This window comes from Fringilla coelebs (assembly GCF_963513975.1).
Source record: "Fringilla coelebs genome assembly, chromosome: 2".
Taxonomy (NCBI): domain Eukaryota; kingdom Metazoa; phylum Chordata; class Aves; order Passeriformes; family Fringillidae; genus Fringilla; species Fringilla coelebs.
The window spans coordinates 97446637-97470102 of NC_140029.1; the positions used below are offsets into that span (position 1 = coordinate 97446637).

General features: G+C 41.5%; 1 protein-coding gene across 1 annotated transcript in view; it reads right to left on the reverse strand.

Moving 5' to 3' along the window:
* Window positions 1-13310, reverse strand: part of NECTIN3 (nectin cell adhesion molecule 3) — a gene marked incomplete at its 3' end in the record, with an annotated part of 107662 nt that extends 94352 nt beyond the window's left edge. The window contains exon 1 of the mRNA XM_084201057.1: window positions 13100-13310. Coding sequence (XP_084057183.1) covers window positions 13100-13304 — 205 coding nt within the window. The 5' untranslated portion in view covers window positions 13305-13310. The remainder of the gene's footprint in view (window positions 1-13099) is intronic.
* Window positions 13311-23466: the final 10156 nt, after the last annotated feature.

Here is a 23466-nt window from a genome sequence, read left to right on the forward strand (position 1 = left end):
ACAATAATGATTTCATGTAGGTAAAGAGACAAGGGACCTCAAGAGGCCACTCAGTCCTGCTCAAAGTAGGTCCAGTTATATCAGACTGCTTGAAGATTGGTCCAATCAGGTTTGGGATATCACCACAGGCCATTGATTCCTCAAATATTTTGGGCACCTTCTCTCTCACAGAGTTTTACTTCCTTACATTGGCTCAGGATTTTCCATACTCTAGCTTGTTCCTATTCCCTTGTGTGGGGCGTCTCTGAAGAAAGTGTTGATGTATGTTCTTGATATGTTCTCATCAAACAGCAAATAAGGGCTCACTTTCTGCAGCTTTCCCTTTTCCAGGCTGATCAGGCCCAGCTCTTGTAGCCTCTGCTCACACACCTTGTGCTCCAGTCAACACAGTGACCCACTTCTGGACTTCTTGTGGTAGCTCAGTGTCCCCCTGGAACCATAAGCCATAAACCAGATACAGTGCTCCAGTGACAAAGGATATTCCTTCCCTCAATCTGCTGTAATGCTTAGCAGAGCCCAGAATGAGGTCTCCGTTCCTTGTTGTGAGGACAAACTGCTGATACTGCTCAATTTGTTGTTCACCAGGGCTCCATACCTGTGCCTGCCAAGCTACCTTCCAGCCCCTTGGACCACAGTGTGTGCAGTTGAATGGAGTTATCTCAGTCCAGATGTGAGAGTTTAAAATCACAGAACTATTTAGGCTGAAAAGGACCTTTAAGATCATTGAGTCCAATCATTAAGCTACAACTGCCAAGTCCACCACTAAACTAAGTCCCTAAGTGCCACACATACACATGCTGAGTGATGGCACTCAGTATGATCTGCTCTATAACCAGCCCCAGCACTGAGGTTGGGCTGACAGGCTTGTAGTCTCCTTGATCCTCCTTCCAGTCCTTCTTGTAGCTGGACATCACATTTGCCAACTTCCAGTGAACTACAACTAGGACTGCTGGCAAATCATTCAGTGGCTTGGTGAGCATTTCTGACAGCTTTGTCAGTAGTCTTGGGTGGATGCCATGTGGCCCTACAGATTTGTGTGTGTCTAAGTGGCACAGCAGGTTACTGACCATTTATCCTTGGATCATGGGGGCTTCATTCCTGCTCCCCATCCCTGTCTTCCAAGCTCAGTGGTCTGGGTACACAGAGAACAACGAGTCTTACCTTTAAATACTGAGGCAAAAAATTTATTATGTACCTCACCCTTTGTCACTGTCTCACCCCACACTCAAAAAAGGATGGAGATTTTCCTTAGCCCTCCTTTTGTTGCTCATGTATTTGTAAATTTTTTTTTTTACTTTCTTTTACAGCAGTAGCCAGATTAAATCACAGTTGGGCTTTGGCTCTTCTAATTTTCCATCTTCAAACATCACATCCTCCTGAGTTGCCTGCCCCTTCTTCCAAAGCTCATGAACTCTCCTTTTCCTGAATTCAAGCTCTCTGTTTAGCCATGCCAGTCTAGCTCCAAGCATTCTAGACACTCATCCTCACCTTGCCAGTCTGCCTTTCCTGAAAGGTACAAACCGAGCTAATTGCATGACTCCAGTCATGCAAGCTATTCCACAACATTGCTGCAATCCCAATGAGATCCTAAGTCTGCAATTGTGCTCATTTGTGCTGCCTTCACAAGAGAAGGGATAAAAACAATTTCCACCATATCCCCCTTGGACGCTTGTTGATTGCTCCTTGCATCTTTGCTTCTTTTCAGATTAGTGAAATATCAAAGGCCATCTCAACATGCATAGTTTAAAACCCTTCTCACAAGCTAGCAATGCTTTTGGAAAAGAACCCTCCACCTTACTTCATCAGACAGACCCTGCCTCTGGTTCAGTAGTCCTTATTCCTCAGGGAAAGTTCAGTGACTAGAAAAGTCCAATTAATTAATACCTGATCTTTCGTGCATTTCACAGTATTTACACCAGGTAGCACAGGAAAGCTGCAATGGTCAGCCAGAATTTACATATTAATTGTAGGACTGCACAGAACACATGCTATGTCAAACCAGTCAACAAAGACAGTCAAACCAGCCAGCTAGGAGAAGCAATGAAGATACAAATAAAGAATTACCATAGTTCTGTGCCTGTATTCACTGACTTGTGCAGTGCTATATCAGTACTTAATTATTTTGTTACTCAGTAACTTAATTTTCCATACATATATACTTTCTGTTCTTCCAATACTTCCAACACTGCACTTCTCAGACCCCACCTCTACATTCATTTTCAAGGCAAACTTAAGTCAACTCAGAGAACCAATTAACTGCCAAGTTCTGAAATTCACAATTACTGTTCTAGTTAATGTTCAGACATAAGGTCTAACAAAAATGTGATCACTTTCAAGCTACATGTCCTAGAACTATGCCATATTTTACCTACTCAAAGGTAGGGGCAGAAAGGAGGATTTCTGAACTGCTCAGTTCAGATGAAGTCAATGATGTCAGAGTACACAGGTTGTTTTCCTCTGTCTTAGTCCATCCAGTATAAACAAAATGCAGTTTAAAAAAATCAACAAAAAACCCCAATTAACTCTGACAGATACCACCAGAAATGCTGGCTGGTTTTGACAAGGCATCTATCAACGTTTAGAGGTGTGCCATACTAAAAAGCAAGGTCTATGAAACTCCTAACCTAACCAAGAAGTTTTAGGCACAAACCTCTTGACTTGGGATAATTTAAAACAAACAAATCATCACAAAACCAGCTATCTAGAGCATTTCAGCCATTTGGGGGAGAACAAGGCAAATGAAAAAATACTGTTATTTTAACATCTTTGTCTTCAGTAAAATATTACTTTTACATAGGAACAATAAAGTAAAAGTTGAAGTCACACAGAACTGAACATCACTTCAACTTTAACTGGAGAAAGAGACATGGCAGAATCAGAGACTGCCCACTGCATTTAGTGGTATGAGAGTACATGGTCCACGTAACTACCAAACACTTCTGTACAAGCAGTGTTTGTGAATTGCTTTAAATAAGCATTCTTATCAGGATTTTGAATACTAGGGAGTTTCTCTTTTGGCCTTTCTGTGAAATTAGCAAGTAGTACCTGAAATTCTAAGCATTCAGTAACAGTTGTAAACATGCAGCATTCCCTGTCCCCCACACTGTACTTCCTACACTGAAACCAGAATCCCTATTAGAAACTGGTCAGGAACACTGATGCACTTTGTGCCACACACGCTGACAGGCTAGTGGAAGGAACAAGACCTTCAATCCCTAGGACAGCCCTGACTGCCTCAAACAGACCACTCCTTGACTTTTTGTATGTTGTCTTTCCACACACCACCTACTCTGGGGAGAACTGAGGTCTGCAGGAAGAGAAGGGAGGTTGTACTTTGCACTATGTAAAAAGGGAGGATATACTTTGCACTATGTAATGTTGCAAAGTCTCGAACAACTTCAGAAGGACAGCTAAATATTAACTTCACATTTCCAATTACCTGTAAAGTTTTAGTGTTATCTGCCAATATTGAACAACTGTGATTATACAATGAAATATAGAACAAACTTATTTTGTCAGGAGCAGCAAATCTCAGCTGTCCAAAAAAATATCTGATGAGTTACCAGTTACATTACAAAGTTATGGGATGCCTGCTGCCCCCTGCATTGCTGACACTGCTGGCTTTTTTTTAGCTCTTAAGGCAAGCTCGCTGCAGGCCATTCCAGAAAGTTAACCCCTTTATGTCCAGGAACTGCATCACAACAGTAAGCCTAGGGAATGCTGTTTAATAGCTGCTCAATTTACTGCTAAGCTACATTTTCAGTATGTCTCACACTGTCACCCAGCTCAGTGCTGTACAGGATTGTTCCTACTGGCTACTTATTGAAGTAGCAGAAAAGATGTAGCCAGATCTTTATTTAACAAATTCTCTAACATACATAACTTACGTTAGGAAGTAACAATGGGATCCAATTTTGAAGCAAGTTTTTAGCAGTCAAATTGATTTATAGGAAAAACTTGTTTCAGACTTTACTTTGACATTTTAATCTAAACAGAAAACTTCCAACTTCTACTTTCCTTCCAGGTCTAGCAACTATAGTATACTAGCTCATGCCTGCCCATGCATAGCTATGTGCTTCATTTAGACTGAAAGGGACTTCTGGAGGTTATCCAATCCCATCCCCAACTGAAAGGGCCAACTTTGAAGTCAGATCAAATTGATCAGGGGTCATATCATAGTCAGGCTCTGAATATTTTCAGGGACAGAGATTCCACAACCTATTTCAGTGCTTCATTGTCTGTGTGGGAAAACATACTGCTAACACATTATAGTGACTTCCCTTGTTGTAGCTTGTGTCCGCTGCCTCTTATCCTCTCCCTTTGCATAGCTAAGGAGAGTCTGTCTTTGTTTTCCCTCTCACTACCCATTAACAGTGCCAGCAGCAATTAGGGTGCCCCACTTCAGACATTTCTCAAAGCTGAACAAACCCACTTCTCCAGCTCTCTTCATACATCATGTGGTGACTCCCTACCTTAGTGGCCTTCCACCTCTGCACCTGCTGCATATTTGGGAGTGCAAAACTGTGCACTGTACTTTTGATGTCATCTCACAAGCTCCAAATAGTAGAGGTCCAAATTGCTTCATTTAACTGGCTGAGCATGCCCAATGTGCTCTTCACCTTTTGCACCACAAAGGCACATACTGCCCCACAAGGACCCTTAAGACCTTTCCTGTAAGGTACCTGACACCAGCCTGCACCATATCTCTGCTGCTGCACGGAGTCATCCCCCCCAAGACAGATCTGCTTTTGGATTTCACAAAGTTTCCAACAGTTATTTCTGACCTGTGGACATCTACTCAATTAGCCCCAGTCTCCAGCAGATAATTGACCCTCACAGTCATCCACAGTATCCATAAACTTGCCTGAAGTGCCTTACAACCTGGAAGAGAGATCAGAATGCAGCCAAACTGCCCCTGTACTGGTGCCACCAGTGACCAGCCTCCAGATGGACTCGGAACCTCCTGAGTTCAGCAGGAAACAAAAATTTTCACCCATCTAATAATCCACTTCCCAAAACATATCTCACCAGTTTAGCTACAAGAAAATATTAGTAAATCCTATTAAAAACCCCTTAAGGTTAATAACACTCACTATTCTTTTGCCCATGTACTTAAAGCAATCAATTCAGGACCTCTTTTACAGCAGTCTCAGATTGTGGAGACACCACCAAAACTGTTTTTTCCTCACTTCACTTCAGTTTCCACCTATTTGTAGCCACATTAACTTATTATACCTAAGCCATGTCTCTTGAAACTCAGAATACACAGCTGTAGAGTAGCTCTGGAGAATCATCACAAAAAAAACTTTCACTAACAATTCTGTAGAGTCACACAGTTCTCACCTCTTTCTGTAAGGTAAAACACTCTGCAGAATCGTTTAAAGATTTTCCATAAAGCCTACACAAATCTGTTTCTTCACAAAAGATTACATTCTGATTTATCAGGAGGTAGTTTAAGTTATTAAGTATTCAGGTGGAAACACTGATACATCAGTTGTGATAATCTGGTTATAGTAAAAAACCTTATTACTTTACAGCTGTTAACTTAACAGTTGTGTTATACTATATAAATAGTATAGTGTTATACTATATATACATATATGCAACACATATATACATATACACACACACACATATATATATTCTGTGATTCTATATATAGAATTACAGAATGGTTTGGGTTGGAAGGGACTTTAAAGATTGGAAGTAAACGACATAAGCCACATGCAGAAGCCTGAACTACCTGGGATACCTCAAACAGCTACACAGAACTTAGTATGCTTCTTCCTATAGATCCTATCCTGGATAAATGGCTATATTACACTTGCTAGTTACCAGAGGCAGATTATTTTATGCTACCTCAGCTACCAGTAACACTAAAACTTTCAACAGGATGCATTTAAATTTCCAAAAATGTGATTCACAATATGGTTACAACCATCAGTTTCTCATAGTTGATTCCTTTAGAACTACAGTGTCTTTCTAAATGGTACAATGCCTTAATGAAGTCATAATAACATTACTTCTATTTCAAGAAAGTTTATCTGTTGAAATCAAAAGTGCATTGAAGTGTTTAAAACACAGGAATAGCAGCACTGGGGAAGGGTTGAGAAGTAGATTTTTATAATGCAATTATCAATCTTTACAAATATATTAAAAAATTATATTAAGCTTAACAGATCTTGACTTCACTTCTCCAACTGTTAGTAATCAACCCTAGCAGAGTTAGTTATTAATTGTGGCAGTGATCAACAGTCAATGTTGGAGAAATTAAAAGAATTTAGGGAAAGAAATTACCCTCAAGTTATATATGAGTCAGAAGTCTTGCTCCCTAAGTTAATCTGTTGCTATGAAGAAGTTACTTGGTATTTGATGCAATTTAACTTATACTTGACTAAAGTTACTATTTTTCTACCAAATTATATACACTGAAAAGAAATTAAGTTACCCATCTTGAACATGTCAACTTCATATCCTTTCTCCAGCATCTCTTCATCCAATAGGCCGGTTTTGGTTATGCTTGTCCCAGCAATAATTAGTTTTCAGCTTGTACAAATACACCACATGCAGAATGGCGGGGTGGTATTTCAAGTAAAAAAAGAAAGAGAAGTGGGCAAAGAATGCCCACACAATACAAGAGTATGAAAAAGTTAAATCCAACACTAATCTGTAATCTTGTAATTGAGGGGCTAATAAAAATAACAAATCCAAAAGTAACCAATAAATTCATCAAGCTAGCTCAGCTGTTTTTTTCCATTCATCTGTACACATACCAGCTATGGAGACCTGCTTGACTAGTCTTTATTCACCTTTAGCAGGAGACTGCCATTTGAATGACTCCAAATTTTGCACATGCCACTGCATTACACTGAAGTATTCAAAACAACAGTCAGAAAACATTCAGCTCTGTACAAACTAATCTCAGAACTAGTTTAAGAGCTATCATCTTCTACAAACCTTGACTAACAGAAACGGAGAAAAAAATTAATCCCTGTAGACATATAACATTATCTTAAATGCCACATAATGAAAATCTGATGTGGGAAGGGGGTCGGGGAAGGGAAATGGGCAAGAGCTGTCTACTGCTGCAGATAATCTTAGTATCCCTGTCAATTCAAGAGTTACACTCAACTAGCCGTCACACTGAGAATAAGATGGATGATATTTTACACTATTGAAAAATTAAAATTGCTCTTACTCCTGCACACTACTTTCAAAACAACTGAAAAGAAGCAGAAATACTGAACAAAAGTATGCAGCTATGATAATAGAGAATTGCCTGGAAGCTTGTTACTGCTTTTCAATACCTGAACTAAAAGCCACCTTCTTGACAACACATTAACTTTACCTACCTTTACCTTCCCATACACTTGGAAAAACCAAGGTAAAAGGATAGAGGACATCAACAGAAGCTTTAAGACATTAAAGTTTGGGGTTTTTTCATTTCTGCTGCTAATCTTCTTTTATTGCTAACAGAAAGACCAATTTTTGGGTTCACATTTGAAATAGTCCAAAGTCTGAAAGTTAATTACCTGAAAAGTAATTCCTGAAGCATTCATGTATTGGATAACGCAAAAAAAAGTGGGTTTGGTGCTTTCACCATGACTTGGAAATTGTGCTACACCTCAAAGCTCTTCATCACAAGCTTATGTACTAAGCAACCATGGGCCACCTTTTCTAGAATCAAATGAATGCAATTATTGTCCATGACCCCCCTCAGGAACCCCACTCATACAAACCTCCACCTCCTTTTAATGCACTGTTTTACACCTTCACCCTCCAGGACATCCACCAGAGTAAGACAAGCTTTCACCCAACAGCTTTACCATCTTTCCCCACAACAGAGACAAACACTGTAATTATTTCCCCTGACACACCCTTTACTGCACAAGTCACTCTTTATTTGCTTCTCATATATTTCCATGCATTTTTTCCACATTCAGCTATTCCCACCTTTTCTTTCTAAGCTTTTCTTGTGATTTCTCCCCATACTCAGATTATACTATTTTCTAGGCAATCCTTCTGCTTTCTAACCAGAAATAAAGAATAATATTAACGATCCCTTTAACAAGAAAGCTTGAACAACCTATTTCATGCCTAATCATCACCTCCATCCTCTCATTAAAAATACATTACTGCATTTCAGACACCTATGAACTCAGAGGCATGGAATACAACGACCCTCCAAATAAGTACTGCTCAAAAAATCTTGTTTAGACAGGCTAACCCTACCAAAAACAAACTATAGAAACACAAAAGGGTTTTGGTTAAAGGGACCTTTAAAGACCATATATATCTCCACCTCTAACAACTACAAAACCCAAGAACATGTGGCATAACAAAGTAATAACAATTAAATAATTGCACCTATACCTATTTTTTACTTAGCAAATCTGGTCACTCACTCCAGCTATCCGCTGCCTTAAAAAATTCCTGACAGAAACTTCTGCATAACAATCCACATACCAATCAAAAACAGAAGTCATCAGGGTAAAAAAGACAACCAATCAAAGTTCCAATAATTCTCATCCCACACAACACATTCATTCAAAGCTGGAAACAAGATGTACAAACACAAACAGCAAAGTAATCTGTCATCACAAAGCCACCTTTAAGAGGCAGTGTACAGGGGTTCCAGAGCAAGCAGACAACACACACAATCTTGCACACATATCCAAGCAGTCTGCAGCCATACCTTCTGATAAAGAGCTGTTTGGACCAAGCTGAATTCAGCCACACAGCAGCAGAGCAGGCTAACTCCACAGCCACAGGCTGGTGTAACACCAGATGCAAAGTTTATTGCTCTTCAACAGATAACCAACACTAAAAAATGACATTTACCAACAGCACTGCAGGTAGGTGGCAGTTAGTAAGATTATCTTCTGTGTACCAGGTTTTATTCTTCTCTTACCTTAATTTCATTCACTCTGGATTTGGTTTCTACCAATTAGAATTCAGACTTTTGATTCTAGAGTTTCCAACTTATTTTTTCTTTGAGCTCCACAAATGCTCCACTCACTAGCCCCAAACACTGCTTTCTGAAGCAACACACTCCCAACTCCTTTTCCCTCCTCTCATCAGATGCAATCTATATCAGATTGTGCCTACCTTAAAAGCTCTACTACCAGCACCTGAAGGGTAATCAACTGGTACAGGTAGTCTATAAAGGTTACATATTTTTGCTTCTCCTGCTACAGAATAGACCTTTGTTTCTCAATATCACCCTGTCAGCAATACTACATAAAAAGGATCAGAAAGAAAACAAGCTAGATTTGACCATATTTCTAAACAGGATACTTGACTCTCTATCTCACAAAAAGTAAATCCTGCTAGAGCTACCTCTTTTTTCACTATCAAAGAGTATGCATATCCCATGACATAAAATTAAGTTGTTTAAGAAGGTAAGAGAGAAACACTGTTTAGAGCAAGTAACTGTTCAACTGTTATGTAGCACAAGTGGCTAAACAACCACCACAATTCTTTTATGATACTCCAGCTGTTCAGACCCTAACTCAAATGACATTGTACTTCATTTCTATATATAAATGGGAGTTCTTGCACACCAAAACCATCACAGTGTAACAGTAACATGGAAAATAACAGGCTTAGCACAATGAAACAGCTAAGAATTCTTTCAAAAGATCACACCTCATATTTCAATGAGTTATCCTCAAGTACAGGCTGGACAAACTTCTGGCAACTTTAAAATTTTTTTTTGTTAATTATCAAACAATGCAGATTTAAACTCTCCTATCTGTTGTTCTTACCTGTGCAGCTGCTCTGTTTCGTCACATAGCAGCTTCATACACTGCCCAACTTACTACATGGCTCACCACTATTTCATTCCAACTTTTCAAATACCTTCTACAGCATTCCTATTCCTTCTTTCACTGCTGTTGTACTGCTTCACCAAACACCTGTTCAAACAGGCATTCATTTCCATTCCATTTCCAAAAAATAAATGCATATTTATACATGGATTTCTAAACTATTAACATAAAATGAGGAAAAACCACATTCTGTTGTCTTTCTGATATCTCTACTACACCTTCCCATTTCCAAGTTGGTAACCTGCTTTGCTTGACATTCTTATTCACCATGACTTCACCTAAAAAATTAGTACAAATTTTTCTAGCCAGATTGTTCTTGTCAATAATTACTTGGGGATTTTCTTTTTTTAAAATTATTTTTGTATATGGTACACTGCACTCTTATATTATCTACACCTTTATAACCCAATTCTTCCAGCTCTACTGCCAGTCTGGAGTTCTGCATTCCAGGCTTCTGTAAAAAAAAAAATTTCAATGCGATCTTAGAAGACATATGTATACTTCTTTGTCTAGCCTTAATGAGAAGCTTAACATAATCAGCAATTTAAATTGAAAAAAAAAATTATTTCTTCAACAAAACACCTGAAAAATGCATCTTGAACATCCTTCTATTCACCTTACTTTACAGTTTTGCTTATTTTTAATTCAAGCTTACATTAAAAAGAATTCTGCAAAAAATTTTTCACTGTGTGCAAACAAATGACACAAGGAATTATGAGGAATTCGTTGTTTGGTAGCACACAGGTCCTCATTTACAGCACAGCTGAAAAGCATTTGCTGCAATGCAAAATAAGTTACTTTATAGATTAAAGGTTATGATGGTGCTTCTATGGATGCCATACATGAACCTAGTTCAAGCTTACACTAGTTTGATCATTTAAGTTTAGTGAGCACTTTGTCGAATTGTGCACTGTTTGACAGGGAAGTGGAAGAAGTGCTTACTAGTACATATAACCTGAAGCCAGTAGTCTTGCTTTCGTATAATAAGCAGCATTTATTAAAGCAGATATATATTTACTCAAAAATAGAAAAGCTGCTATTTCAGATTCCTGATATATTTTCTCTTTCCCCCTTCAGTATTTTGATGTGAGTGTTGAGAGATTTTTAGCAATATTTCTCAGGGAAATTATAGCTCAAATAAATAATCATTTCTAACTGTTAATCGAAATGACTGGATTAAAATTTATTTGGTTTTGTAGTGACTTTATTCTACTAGGATTGGGATCATTTGTGGTAGCACTTTCAAATCTTCCTTTTGCTACCATTATCAGAATTGGCTGAGTCGCAGGACAAAAGGCAGCCAAAAGTAATAAGAAATTTTGGGTGCCATCAACATGTAAACATGCTCAAAATATATTTAAGAACACTCTTAAGAGCCACAGTATTAATATTTTTCCTTCATAGTCAGATGTTACAGTTACAGACACAATGAAGTCAACTGTGGGAAATTTAAACGTGAAAAGAAAACTAAAACCTAACATATTGACAAAAACCTCTTCCCCTGCTGCTTACCTCCAAGTCCAAAAGTCTGTAGCAATTTTTCAAGTTTTCCCTTTTACCCAGAGATTATAGTTCAAAACTCTGTGCTCAAAGAACAAAACTACTTCAACACAACATTGCCACTTCTGGCTGATGTTCGGAAGCATTATCACTTATGCAAAAAAAAAAAGACTGCAAAGACTGACAACACGAATTACACTTATCAAGACTAAAATGGTTGAGTCGCTGTATGACACTAGGCACAGATGCTCTTAGCTTCAATGTTACTATTAACTTCACATTTAGATATAAAAATAACTTGTCAAGGTTAAGTCAAGTCTGCAACTTCACTTTTTTAATTGCAAAAAAGCAGAAAAAACACTGAACAAAGGAGGGGAGAAAAGTGCTAGTGCAAAAAGTTTGCCAACCATATGAAAGCAGTCTTCAAGCCTTTAAGCTTGAAACGTGATGCCTTCTCAATATTTACAAACTTAGTAACAATCACCTTTTTTAAAAGCTACATCATTGCCAGAGGGGGGAGACTACTACATGCACGAGCACAATCCTACAGCGCCTCAACTCCCTCCCTGAGAAAGCACTTCTCAGATACTACACAAGTGTTTTACGGCGGGATGGCTTGCTCGTTCCTGGGTATTTTTATCACATGAACCTCCAGAGACTACCTCCTCTAACTTGTTCCTCCTTCATTAAAGAGGGAAGGGACACAGCGTCTCCTATAATAAAATATCCTTGCCAACTATTCCCTTGCATTGGGAATATAACAGCAGGATGAGGGTTTTCGATTTGCTCTTGTCCAAGTCTACTTTTATCTCCTCTCATCTTCCACTGCTGTAAAAAAAATGACACTACACACACTACACCGCATGCAGTGCAACATAAATAAATAAATAAATAAATAAATAAATAAATAAATAAATAAATAAATAAAGTCCTGCTCAGTTTCCAACTGCTTCGTCGCTTGTTTGTTCCCCACAGAAAGATGAACGGGAAGGGGGGGTAGATGATGGCATTTTCCTGCGGGCGGTCACGCCAAGCCCGGCGGGGCCCCGCACCGCAGTGCCCCCGGCAGCAGCTGCTCAGGATGCGGGTGATGTAGAGCAAGCACACGATCCCATCTCAGCAGCAGCGGCGAGCGACCCAACACCGAAACCAGCACGGGTTTCACCCTCAGTGAGAGGGAACAATGACATGAGCCCACGGCGCCTGAGGCAAAGCGCGTACTATTCCTCCCCCCAGGCGCACCCGGATAAAACACCAAGACTGCGTTTCCTACAGGATGGGAAAGGAGAAAAGGGGGGAAGCGCCCGTGAATTCCCGCAAACAAGCGAAATCCAGCCGCTCAGGACGGGAATTACAGCGGATAACCTGCCGTCCGCCGGGGGAAGCCCCAGCAGGAGAAAAAACTTCCCCTGCTGCCCCACCCGGGCCGCGGCCACCCCAGCCCGACTGCCAGGGATACTTGGCCTCCCGGGACACCCGCTCTCCCGACCGCGGTCGCAGCGGATGTTCCCGGAGGAAAGAGTCCATAGGTTTCGGCGGTGCAGGCTCCAGTTCGGACCCGCCTTGCATACCTCCCTCCTCCACCATCCCAGCCACGTCCTGCCCGGTTCCCCCCGCGCAGGGCGGCCGGCGGCCCCCGCCGCCGGGCGCCAGACAAAGTTTCCCTCAACTCGGCCGCGTCACCCGGCGCTGCCGGGGCTCGGGTTTCTCTCGTCCTCTTCCTCCACCCGCCCCCTCGCCCGTCCGCCAAAGGGAAAAGTTCCACTTACTGCAGCAGAAACGAGAGAAAACCAGCCCCAGGAGCCCCAGCCCCGGCCCAGGAGGCACCGCCGAACGCAGCAGCCGCCGCCGCCGCTGCCACCACCGGGGGGAGGCACCGCCACCAGCCGCTAGGAAAAGTTCCCGGCGGGCGGGAGAGGGCGGCGAAGGAGGGAAACCAGCAGCAGCCTCCGCAGCGGCTCCAGCCCCTGCCATGCTCCGGGCTCGCAGTCGCCGCCGCTACGACACCCGGTCAGTCCCACCCGGTCCCGCTGCCCGCGTCGCCGGCGCCTCCCCACACGGAGCCTGTGTCACTGAGCGGGGCGGGGCGCGGCGCTCCCGCCCTCTCAGAGCGGGCCGCACCACCCGCCGCAGGGAGGGGGGAGCAGGGGAAGGCGGGACGCGTGTGCCAGGCGCCTCTACCGCGACCCCTACCATCTCTCCCCCGCCCCGGGGCGAGTCGCCTCGCCCCCCCCTTTCTGGCCTCGCACTGTGGGACTCGCAGACGCGCCTCGCACATCAGGGGGGGTTCCCACTGGTATCAAGGGTGCCGCGGGGGGCTGGTGGGAGGGGGCGTCACGGCGTCCTCCCCCGGGGGGCTGTTGGTACATCCCGCCCCTCCCTCCACCGCCCGAGCGCGGTTGGGGGCGCCCGCCCGGTCAGACTCTGTGCTCGCGATCAGCTCTCGCGCCACGCCTTAGGCTCTTGTCGTCCCCGCCGCCGGGCCGGGGTGGCCTGGGCAGCCGCTGCCCCGCGGGCTGGGGATCGGCTAGTAGCGCTCGCCCCGGCCGGGGAGCGGCGGCGGACCGGCCGCGGCACTCTCGGCCAGACGCTGGCGAGGGCATTCCTGAGAGCCGGGATATCCGGCCGGGGCCGCTTCCCGGACGGTCGCGGAAGGCTGGTTCCTCGGCGGGGGCGGCTGGCCGCTGGGCTGGAACACCGCGCTGGGGCCGCGGGCGTGCAGCCTGTGCCCACTGGTTTTGCCGACAATAAACTTTCCTCGCGTCGCTTACGCTGCCCTTGGCAGAGCCCCGTGCGAGGGCCGGGCAGGGGCTCCGTTGCCGCTGCACTGCCCGACGGGGCTTGGGCCGGCGTCTGGGCGGCACTCAGGGAGCGTGGAGCGCATGGCTCCGAGGCGGTACCGAGCCCGTCAGAGGTGGCAGGATCCGAAGGTCTGAAACCATCTGGGACCTCAGCGAGCCCTGTGCAGAGCTCACCGAGGAATACCAAATACGGCCTTGTGCAGCCCGCGCAGAGGGGCCGGCAGGGGTCCGGGGGCAGCAGGCAGCGTTTCTGTCACGCTAATGCCTGCAGGGATTCTTGGCTGTGGCACAGCACATAGCTTTGTTCTGGGAAACGCTGCCACCGACGAGGGCAGAGCTGCCCCGCAGGGAGCGATGGTGCCCCAGCCACGGGCGGAGACCAACACACCGAGTATTGTCAGGGCAAAGTGGCCGCTCGAAGTGAAGAGGGAATTCGTGCCTCTGCCCAAGGTCCCTGGAGTCCAGCTAAGGGCTGTCTGAGAATTAGAGCAGTCTGTAACCAGGTCACAAAACTAAAGGTGACTTTTCTAAGAAATGCAGTTTCTTTACTGCATCTTGGCGCTGATCGTCAGTTTTGTGGGTCTGGTGTCAATGGATGTATCCCCAGATGAGATTTTTCAACAGCAAAATACCGAACCTTAAAAGAAGTGGCTTGAGAGTCTTGCCTCTTTACAGTCTAGGTGTTCTTTTTCATTTTGGATGCACGATCCTTGCAAAACCTCAAGGAAAAAACTGAATAGCTATAAATATCATACTTGCTGCTGAAACATCTGTGGCGAGTGGGTTTCACATAAGTACCGCACATTCCCCAAAATATTTGCTGATTTCTTTCAACAGTGGACGTGAGGAGTGATTTCTCTCAAAGATATATTTGGCTAAGTTTATCAGATGCTCACAATAGTATATTCATTCCATCTTGAGCTATCCTGCTTGCCAATTAACTGGCCTCATTAATTTGTAACTGTGAAACAAAACAGAATTCAGGCAAAGAGTTACTACAAGGAAATTGCTGGCTATGATGGATGTTGGACCTTCCTCAACATTTTGCTGTGAAAACCAACATAACTGAAAGGACTTAAAGTTTTATGAAATCAGTGTAATTTTGCCGGTCTAATCCTCAGCTAGTGCAAAACTGTACTTGTTCCAATTTGCAGTAGGGACGTGGAGTTGCTCGGGTGGTACACAGGATGCTGTCCAAAGGTTCACAGACATGTTCGTATGGCAAACCTTTTTGTTTAAAAGACGGTTTCTCACCCTGCTGATACTTTTGATGCCTGGTCCTTTACTCTGCTGTTAGATTCTGCCTTTTGATTCCATGGTAACCAATGTATTCCCCCATGCCAATAAACCTGGATAAATATAATACTGAATTAATCATTAGAGACCCATTTTTATTTATGATAAGAGCCTTTTTACCCAGGAAAACTAATGAGCATAATTGTAGCAGAATAATTTATACTGCTATGGCTTTGCTGATGTAACATCCCAGGTAGATGTTTCAATTGGGTGTAATTATTCCATTTCCCTGTATAGATGAGTCCTATACAGATAAATCCCATTTTATAGTTAGCAGTCTAAACAAATTACATTCCATAATTACATTTCCACCGAGTTTAAGGCATTCCTAGGATGGGTGGGAAATATAATGGGGCCATAGTGTAATTGAGAGTGCAACCTTAAAATCCTGTTTGTGACAAGTATATTCAAATTGCCATCTGCTATATTTTTATTTCTTCTCATTCCAAAGCAACAAAAACCATTAAGTCTGTTTAAAATAAAATGTTTTGAAGGTCTAGCACCAGATTATGTATATCAATTCATGCAGGCTAAGGAAGCAAATGCAATTTGTCATATTTAAGCAGAACTGTGCCCAGTCTGTAGGTAGCATCTTCCAGTGCCAGATTCAGCACTGTTGTAATCAGGCATCCTGGGGAGTTTGTGATACAAAAGGAAATTTGACTTCATGATATCAAGTCTAAATTTGGCTCCCCAATGCTTAGAACACTCCTGAAGGCATGATGCTCCAAACAATTAATCTTGCATAATATGGAATAAATGCGTATAGGACGCACTGGCTCAGTTCTTGTAAATCTGTTGTCACTGGCATATTTTTTCCATAAAAAGATGCTTTTCCATAGTTAGCAGCAGTCCTGTTCAGAAGCATCTTTGAGCTGTAGAAATACAAAAGACAAAAGTCTGTACTTTATTTCCAGTGCCCATTTCCCTCTCTTTCTGGCCATTGTTCACCCACCTGCCCTTCCCCCCAAGCAAAAAAAATACAAAAATCCCTTACCCTTAGTTTAGACCAGGGAGTCTGGCAAGTTTTTCCTTCTCAGTTCTTAACCCTTTTGGTAGTTTGAAAACAAAGTCCTGAAGCAGTGTGAAATTAACTTATATGCATAACATTTGAAGTGACGGCACAAATTCCCACTGGAATGAAGGGCTATTCACTTCAGTGAGAATGGGCAAATAGATTTGTTGCAGAACAATGTGCTTTTCTCAACACTCTCGCCTCCATTCCAATGGATGGGACAGGGCCTCCCTGGCGATGCTTGCGCACCACCACCCGTTATGACCCTTTAAAATAAAACCACACCAAACCAACCCTAAACAAAATCTGCCTCTTTTTTTCATGTGCTTCCAGCTGGGTGAGGTATTTAGCCCGTTATTGCACGGAGTTTCTGTGATTTGCTAACAGGTGGTTGTGCTTCTGCTTTGTCCCTCCAGCTGAAGTCAGAGTAATTGTCTGTGGGTGTGCCTCAGCAAAACTGCTGCCTGATGGGCTGTTTTCTGTGCTGTATGGAGAAAGGTGCCTGTCCAATTCCCTGTCTAGAAAGCAATGGAAAAGCATCTCTGTAGGCTGTGCAGCAGGCGTGACTGACAGCAGTGCCAGGAAGACCAAAGGACATGGTCTGCATATTTATGTGCATGCATTTCCTGGCTCAGTGGTGGACTCCTTGCTCTCATCATCCATGGATGTGTTTGGGAAGGCCTCAGACAGCACCCCACAGCACACAGTTTGCCTTACCACTAGTAGAGTGTGTTTTTAATACTGTTGGATGCATTGAGGAATTTTTGAGGGAAAGATGCTCTATGACCATGTCTGTTATGCATAAATGATTAAAATTAGGAATATATTATAAAGCTGAATTATTCTTATGTTTTCCATTCTTTGCATACAGTATAATGAAAAACAATTTGTGTTGTCACCTCATAAAATATGTATCATAATATTTTGATTTAAATAATGAACAAGCTTAGCCAAGAATAATATACATATAGTTGCATGGTATATGATATTTTTAAAATCTATTTGCCAATCCTAATAAAGATGACATACTTAAATCTTGTTTCAATCAAGGACTATCCCTGTAAGGATAAATATGAGTGTCTGACTCCTGCATTGCAAAGTACAACTAGAAAATTTGTTCTCTTGCTCACAGAGTGGTCAAGCTCTCAATGTGTCTCAGAAAAGTTCCAGACCTCAGGTTTTTTGTCACAAAAGAATAATGCAGTTACTGACAATAATCACTCTCCAGCACTGTGTTTCACACCATGATCAGGAGTATGTATCATCCAATCTGCAATGCAACTGTAATTCCTGTTGTCTCAGCCAAGAGATTTAAAACTCACAGCCAGCTAAGTAAATTCCTCATACATTTCTGGCAGACAAAAAATAATAGGTGAGGAAATGGTAGACTTTGCAGTTAGATCTGTCTCCACTTACCTCATTGACAAAGAGAACAGAAAACTTCGGGGTTCCTCTCAGAAGCATATTTGCAAGGCAAGGCTTCCCTGTTTTCTTTCTGCTCTGCTTCCCTTTACTGTACTCTCTTCCTCTCCTTCTGCCTGCTTGTTTTTTTGCCTTTCTTTCTTTCTTCTTCTTTATTCATTTGCATTTTTTTTTGAAGTGCGATATTTTATACTAATAAATACAAAACTTACTTGATTCATACATGTCTGTTTGCACAGATGCACAATTTCCATGCTTTTTTCTAAAACGACAACCTTTCTAGGCACAAGCATTATATATCTAAGATGAGTAGAAAGAGCACAGGAAAGCATGAAGGAGAAAAGTGAAGGGAATGGGTAGAGAAGAGATAAAAATGAGAACAAGTGAGTGAGGGCTTGTTATGGTACTGTGACATTTTAAAAGCAGGTATGTGGTTAGAAGGTAGAAAGAGGGGAAGAAACCCAAAGGACCATGCCCTGGTCTGTAGCTGGCGAGTAGCTGGTGCAGCAGGGGGAGAATGCTAAGTGATTCACTCACCCTGGGGCTGCTCCCTGGCTAAAACTATTAGCCAGAAGCTGAGGGTGTTGCCAGTCTGCTTGGTACCAGCTGGACATCCCTATAGGGCAGTTCCCTGCCCTTGGCGCTGGTCTCTCCAGTGGTCAAACACACCTCCAGGCACACCTCCACAGTCTGTCTGACCTCCTTGCACCAGGGAGGGACCCTGACCTTCTGTTTCATCCAGACCCTGTGGTATAGTGGTAGAGGAGGGATGATAATCCAAGATGGTCCCGGTCCAGCTCTGTAAAAGGATTATTGGTATCTTCACAGAGGTCTCTCTCACAACTAGAGGTAACCAAAATCAGTCTTCTTTTCTACAGTGCCAAAAAGAAGAAAGATGACTTCCAAAAAAGAAATATATATCTCAATGAGGTCACAATTTTATAGTGCATACCTACATCTTGCAGTGATATTTTCATTATGCCAATTCACTGACATGATCTCAGCCCCAGCAGGAGGTTGGTTCCTGATTCAAGGAAAAGGAAAAGAGAGTTTTAACATTCATTTTAATGCAAACATTTATTCATTTTTAGTATCTGCACTGTTACACTAGCTTCACTTAATTATGGGAGTAGAAGCAGGTTTAGAATTCCCTGGAGGAGCTTGCTCTTTTTTCTTTTTAGACCTACTCTCTTCATCTTCTCAGCTGCTCCTCCCTTAGACTTTTCATTTTCCTTGAGAATGCTTATTCTTACCCTTAGAAATGAGCACATCTTGGCAAGGATTTGAGTACTAAAAATGGTGTAAACTTTGGGTTCTTTTCTTTTTCCTCATCTTTTCCTCTGTGGATTGATAGTTCAATGCAGCAGGTTTTCCACTGTCTGATGAGTGAAGTGCATGAACCCAAAGGTTATGCCTGCCTATGCTTTAGGGATACAGCTTGGAGATGTAGTGTATGAAAGATGCATCAAGGTAAAGTCACAAGATGACTGCAGTAACATGCTGTATTCCTACTGCTTACATCCATGTTTGATTTTTGAAACCATCTTAACTTCTGTGAATTCAAAAACCAGCAGAAGATTGAAACATAGCATGGTTCAGTAATAAAAGGTCACATTGTTATACCTGTAGGTTTCTACTGTATATTGCATTTTCTGTTCTGCCTTTTTTGAGTATCTACAAAAATTGATGTTGGCCTGAAACTAAGTGAAGGTTTCAGTGTCTGAATGATTTTTGAGCACATTTTATATCACAGATCAAGTATTTTAAAACTTCAAGTGTCAAAGAGGAGCGCATATTAATTTTAGACAGCTTTTACACTTTACTTTTATGCTTTTACATATGTAAGTGAATTCTGAACTTCCCCTTCTACTTTCAGCCTGAAAAGGGTAGCCCAGAATGCACCTACACACTTTTTGATCCTTTTAGAAAAAAAAAACCAAAAACCTGAAGGAACCTTGTGAAACTTTAAAAACAGATCTCTGTGCACAAAGAGTGCTTAATTTCTACACGTCTTTTTTAATAGACACTGTTACAGGCAGGCCAAAAGCCTCAAAAACTCTGTTTTAACCTGAGATCTATCCCAGGGTGTGTCTTCACACCAAGAAAAGCAACACTGGTACACACAAAGGCATCGCTGAGGCTGGAGTCTTCACCTATGTAAATATATTGCACCCCTTTAATTATTCCCATGTACAAGAGAAAGCTGCATTTATGAGGAAGAGAAAAGCCTTATATCTGCAAGGAAAAAAGGTTCCTTTATTACTAATAACTACACCTAAATTGCAATTATGTTTTTTGAATTTATTTTATGAAGAAATCACCTCCTGATCAAAATCATTATGTAACAAGCTCAAAATCTGTGTAGATTAATAGCACATAATAGTGGATTTTTTAATTTGGTCATCCAGGGAAAAATGCAATTTTGGTTGTGCCAAAAAAAAAAAAAAAAAGCTTAATTTTTTGGCTTTTGTACACATTTTTGACCCCTTCAAATTAGGTCAGTTTTTAAACAAAAGCCGTTTAAATGTGAAGTATCAATGTTTCATTTCAGAAATATTTACTGTTTCCTTGTTGCAGTCCTCCAGAATGAGACATTTTGCAAGTTTCTGGAAGCTGTCCCAAATTCACAAATGTTTTCAGATTCTGCAAAAATGAGGTTTGGATTTGTAATATTTAACTAGTGGGGCTGGAGGGTGGAGTAAGGGTACATCTACACCTTATTTAAGTGTTCATGAGGCCTGAGGTTTTTGTCCCTTAATTTATAGCAATCCACTCAGAAAGGATTACATAATCCAAATCAGCCTATCCTGTAACAGAAATACAAAACTCCTCTTTTCAACTGACATGAAGTATATCAGTTTAAAGGAATATGCTACATGAGGTGTACAGTAACTGAAACACCTGACGTTCTTCTAATGTCATCCTTTATCAGACACGGTCCAGGAGGAATAGAGGCTTGACTAGTAGAACACACTCCTGTGTGACTTTAGGAATGAGAGGAACCCACTTAAAAGAAAACTTACTCCAAGTGACATGTAGATGTAAACACCTTGAGAAACACAGGCTCTAAAACATTTTTCTCCTGCCCACAAAACCATACCTGCTAATGCCTCATAAAATTAGTTGCATCCTCAATACTATCCTTCAAAAGCAAGTTTTAAGGCCTAATTATATATTGAATTATTTATGTTTTGTCAGTTCCTTTATATCCAAGCACATTCAACAGTATGTCATATGGGAACAATTCTTCAACAGTGATTTTATTATAGTTTCTATATAATGTCATTTTGGTATATCCACCCTGTTCCTACCTCTGAGCATATGGTGTCTCTTTTTTTAATACATCTGAATTAGAGAAAAGTACCAACATTAAATATGAATCTCTTGGGTTTTGATGCTAGCCAGTCATAGGGTTGTTTGCAAATGTTTTTAATATCAATTTCACTTCTGTACCACAAGTGCTTTGTTAACATCTGTCCTGCAGCAGATGATCAGTTTTATTTAGTGATTTATTTATGTATCTATATTTTGGTGTGAAAACGTAGTAGTCACTCTTGGGCTTTAATCTGCAGAAGGGATGGAGCAGAATGAAATGCAGTCAGTCACGCTTTGCACTTGAAAGGAACGACGCCATTATTTCTTTGTTTCCTGCTGTAATCCTAGGTATAATGGGCAGAATGGCAAAAATAAATTGGAGTCTTTGTTGCAATTCTCCCTCTCTCAGCCAGAGCAATGCTTTCTCTCACGTACATCATCTATCAAATGCTTAAGGATCTTTTTGCACCAGCTGCTATGCTGTTTCACTTTTTACTTCTGCTAAGCTCTCCAAACAGTTTGATGAGCATGAGAAACCATGCCAACCTGACAAATACTGTTCTTCAGATTTTTCTCCTGAAGTTAGTTGATTGTGAAACACCACGATGTTTTGGGGCAGTGGGAGCTGTTAGCCCTCTTATCACTGAATCGTGGAATCACAGAATCATGGAATCATAGAATCATAGAAAGGTTTGGGTTGTAAAAAATCTTACAGATCATCTAGTTCCAATCATCCTGCCATGGGCAGAGACGCCTAGAATACCAAATCTGAGAAAAGCCATTACCTCATGGCTTGCGGGGCATGGAACTTCATGGAGTTTTTTTCCTCATAGTTTCTTTATGAAAACTGTTTATGATAATATGATCACAAAAAACTTGTTAATATTTGCAGTTCTGTTGTGTAAATGATTTCATGTGGTTCAGGAAGGGCAGCACCCAGTTAATGAACTGCATTTCCAGAGAAGATTACATGTTCCACTATAGACTACTGCCTTGAGTAGGCTGGATATATTTAACTTACTCATTTCAAACTGCAAATATTATTTTCTTTTATTTCTATTCTTTATTTTTAATCAGTTATGTTCTTCTCTGCTGCCAATCAATTAAATGAAACTCACAGTAAGTAAAATAGGAAATACAGAGAAGTAGCAGATAATCCTGGTCATCCTGAATCCCTGGCACCCCAAATCTGACTTTTTTAAACATATCAGAAATGAATGGTTTATCATGAGAAGTGTATTGCTGCAATGCCCTTTTTAGCATGGGGTTTAAATAGACTGCATAAATACTTGTGGTTATATCAGTAACAGAGTGATTCCAACAGATCTTGTTGGGGAGAGGCGGTGTTCAGGCGTAAATGCCAACAGCCCCCAAAACCATGTAGATATTCAATGAGAAACCAAGCACATTTTCATCAGGACAGAAGAGTTTCACATTTTGATAGCACAAAATGTATAGCCAATTGTTATCAAATTTCCAAGGATTCTTGGCTGACTGATCTAAAATACTCATTCTAAACCCTGACAGCCATTTTTAGCTGCATTGTTTGTTGGTTGTGTCACTTCCATTTTCCATGAGGCACCTCCATCAAGGTCGTAAATTCTCAGAAAGATGAATAAATAAAAATGCTTCTCCAAAGTCAGACTGACTTGATTGATAATATTCTTATTAATAATCTCAGAAATTTCATTCATAGAATCATAGAACTCTGTCTCGGAAGGGACATCAAAGATTAGACATATGGTCTAATCTTTTCTGGCAAAAGCATGGTGTGGGAAAGATGGCCCAGTTGAGTCTTAAAAGTGTCCAGTGTTGGGGAGTCCCTGGCAGGATTCCAGTAGTGATTATTCTCTTTCTGAAAAATTTTCATCTTGTGTCTAATCAGAATGTCCACAGGAGTAACTTGTCCCTATGAGGGAAGCAAATAACTCAAGTGAGGCACTAATAAACAACTTAATTTGTAAGGATGTGAACCCTGCATGAGAACTGGCATGTTAGAACTCTGGCCAAAAAGGTGATTTTGGTGCTCTGTTCAGTCAAGAAACAGAAGACATTGTACCCTCCACTGTATGTATGGAGAATAGGATAAATTATGTACTGCACAACTCCTTTCCAGAAGGAAAAATGCTATAGTTCTTAATTTTGGTGTATTATGATCTATGCCATTAAATATTTATATGTCCCTGACCAGTAATACATAAGTATATATTTTAAAATTTAAGGTCTCAGAGGTAGAAGACAGAGAGTAATTTATGGTTTTCTAGTTATATGCTACCAAAGGAACAAT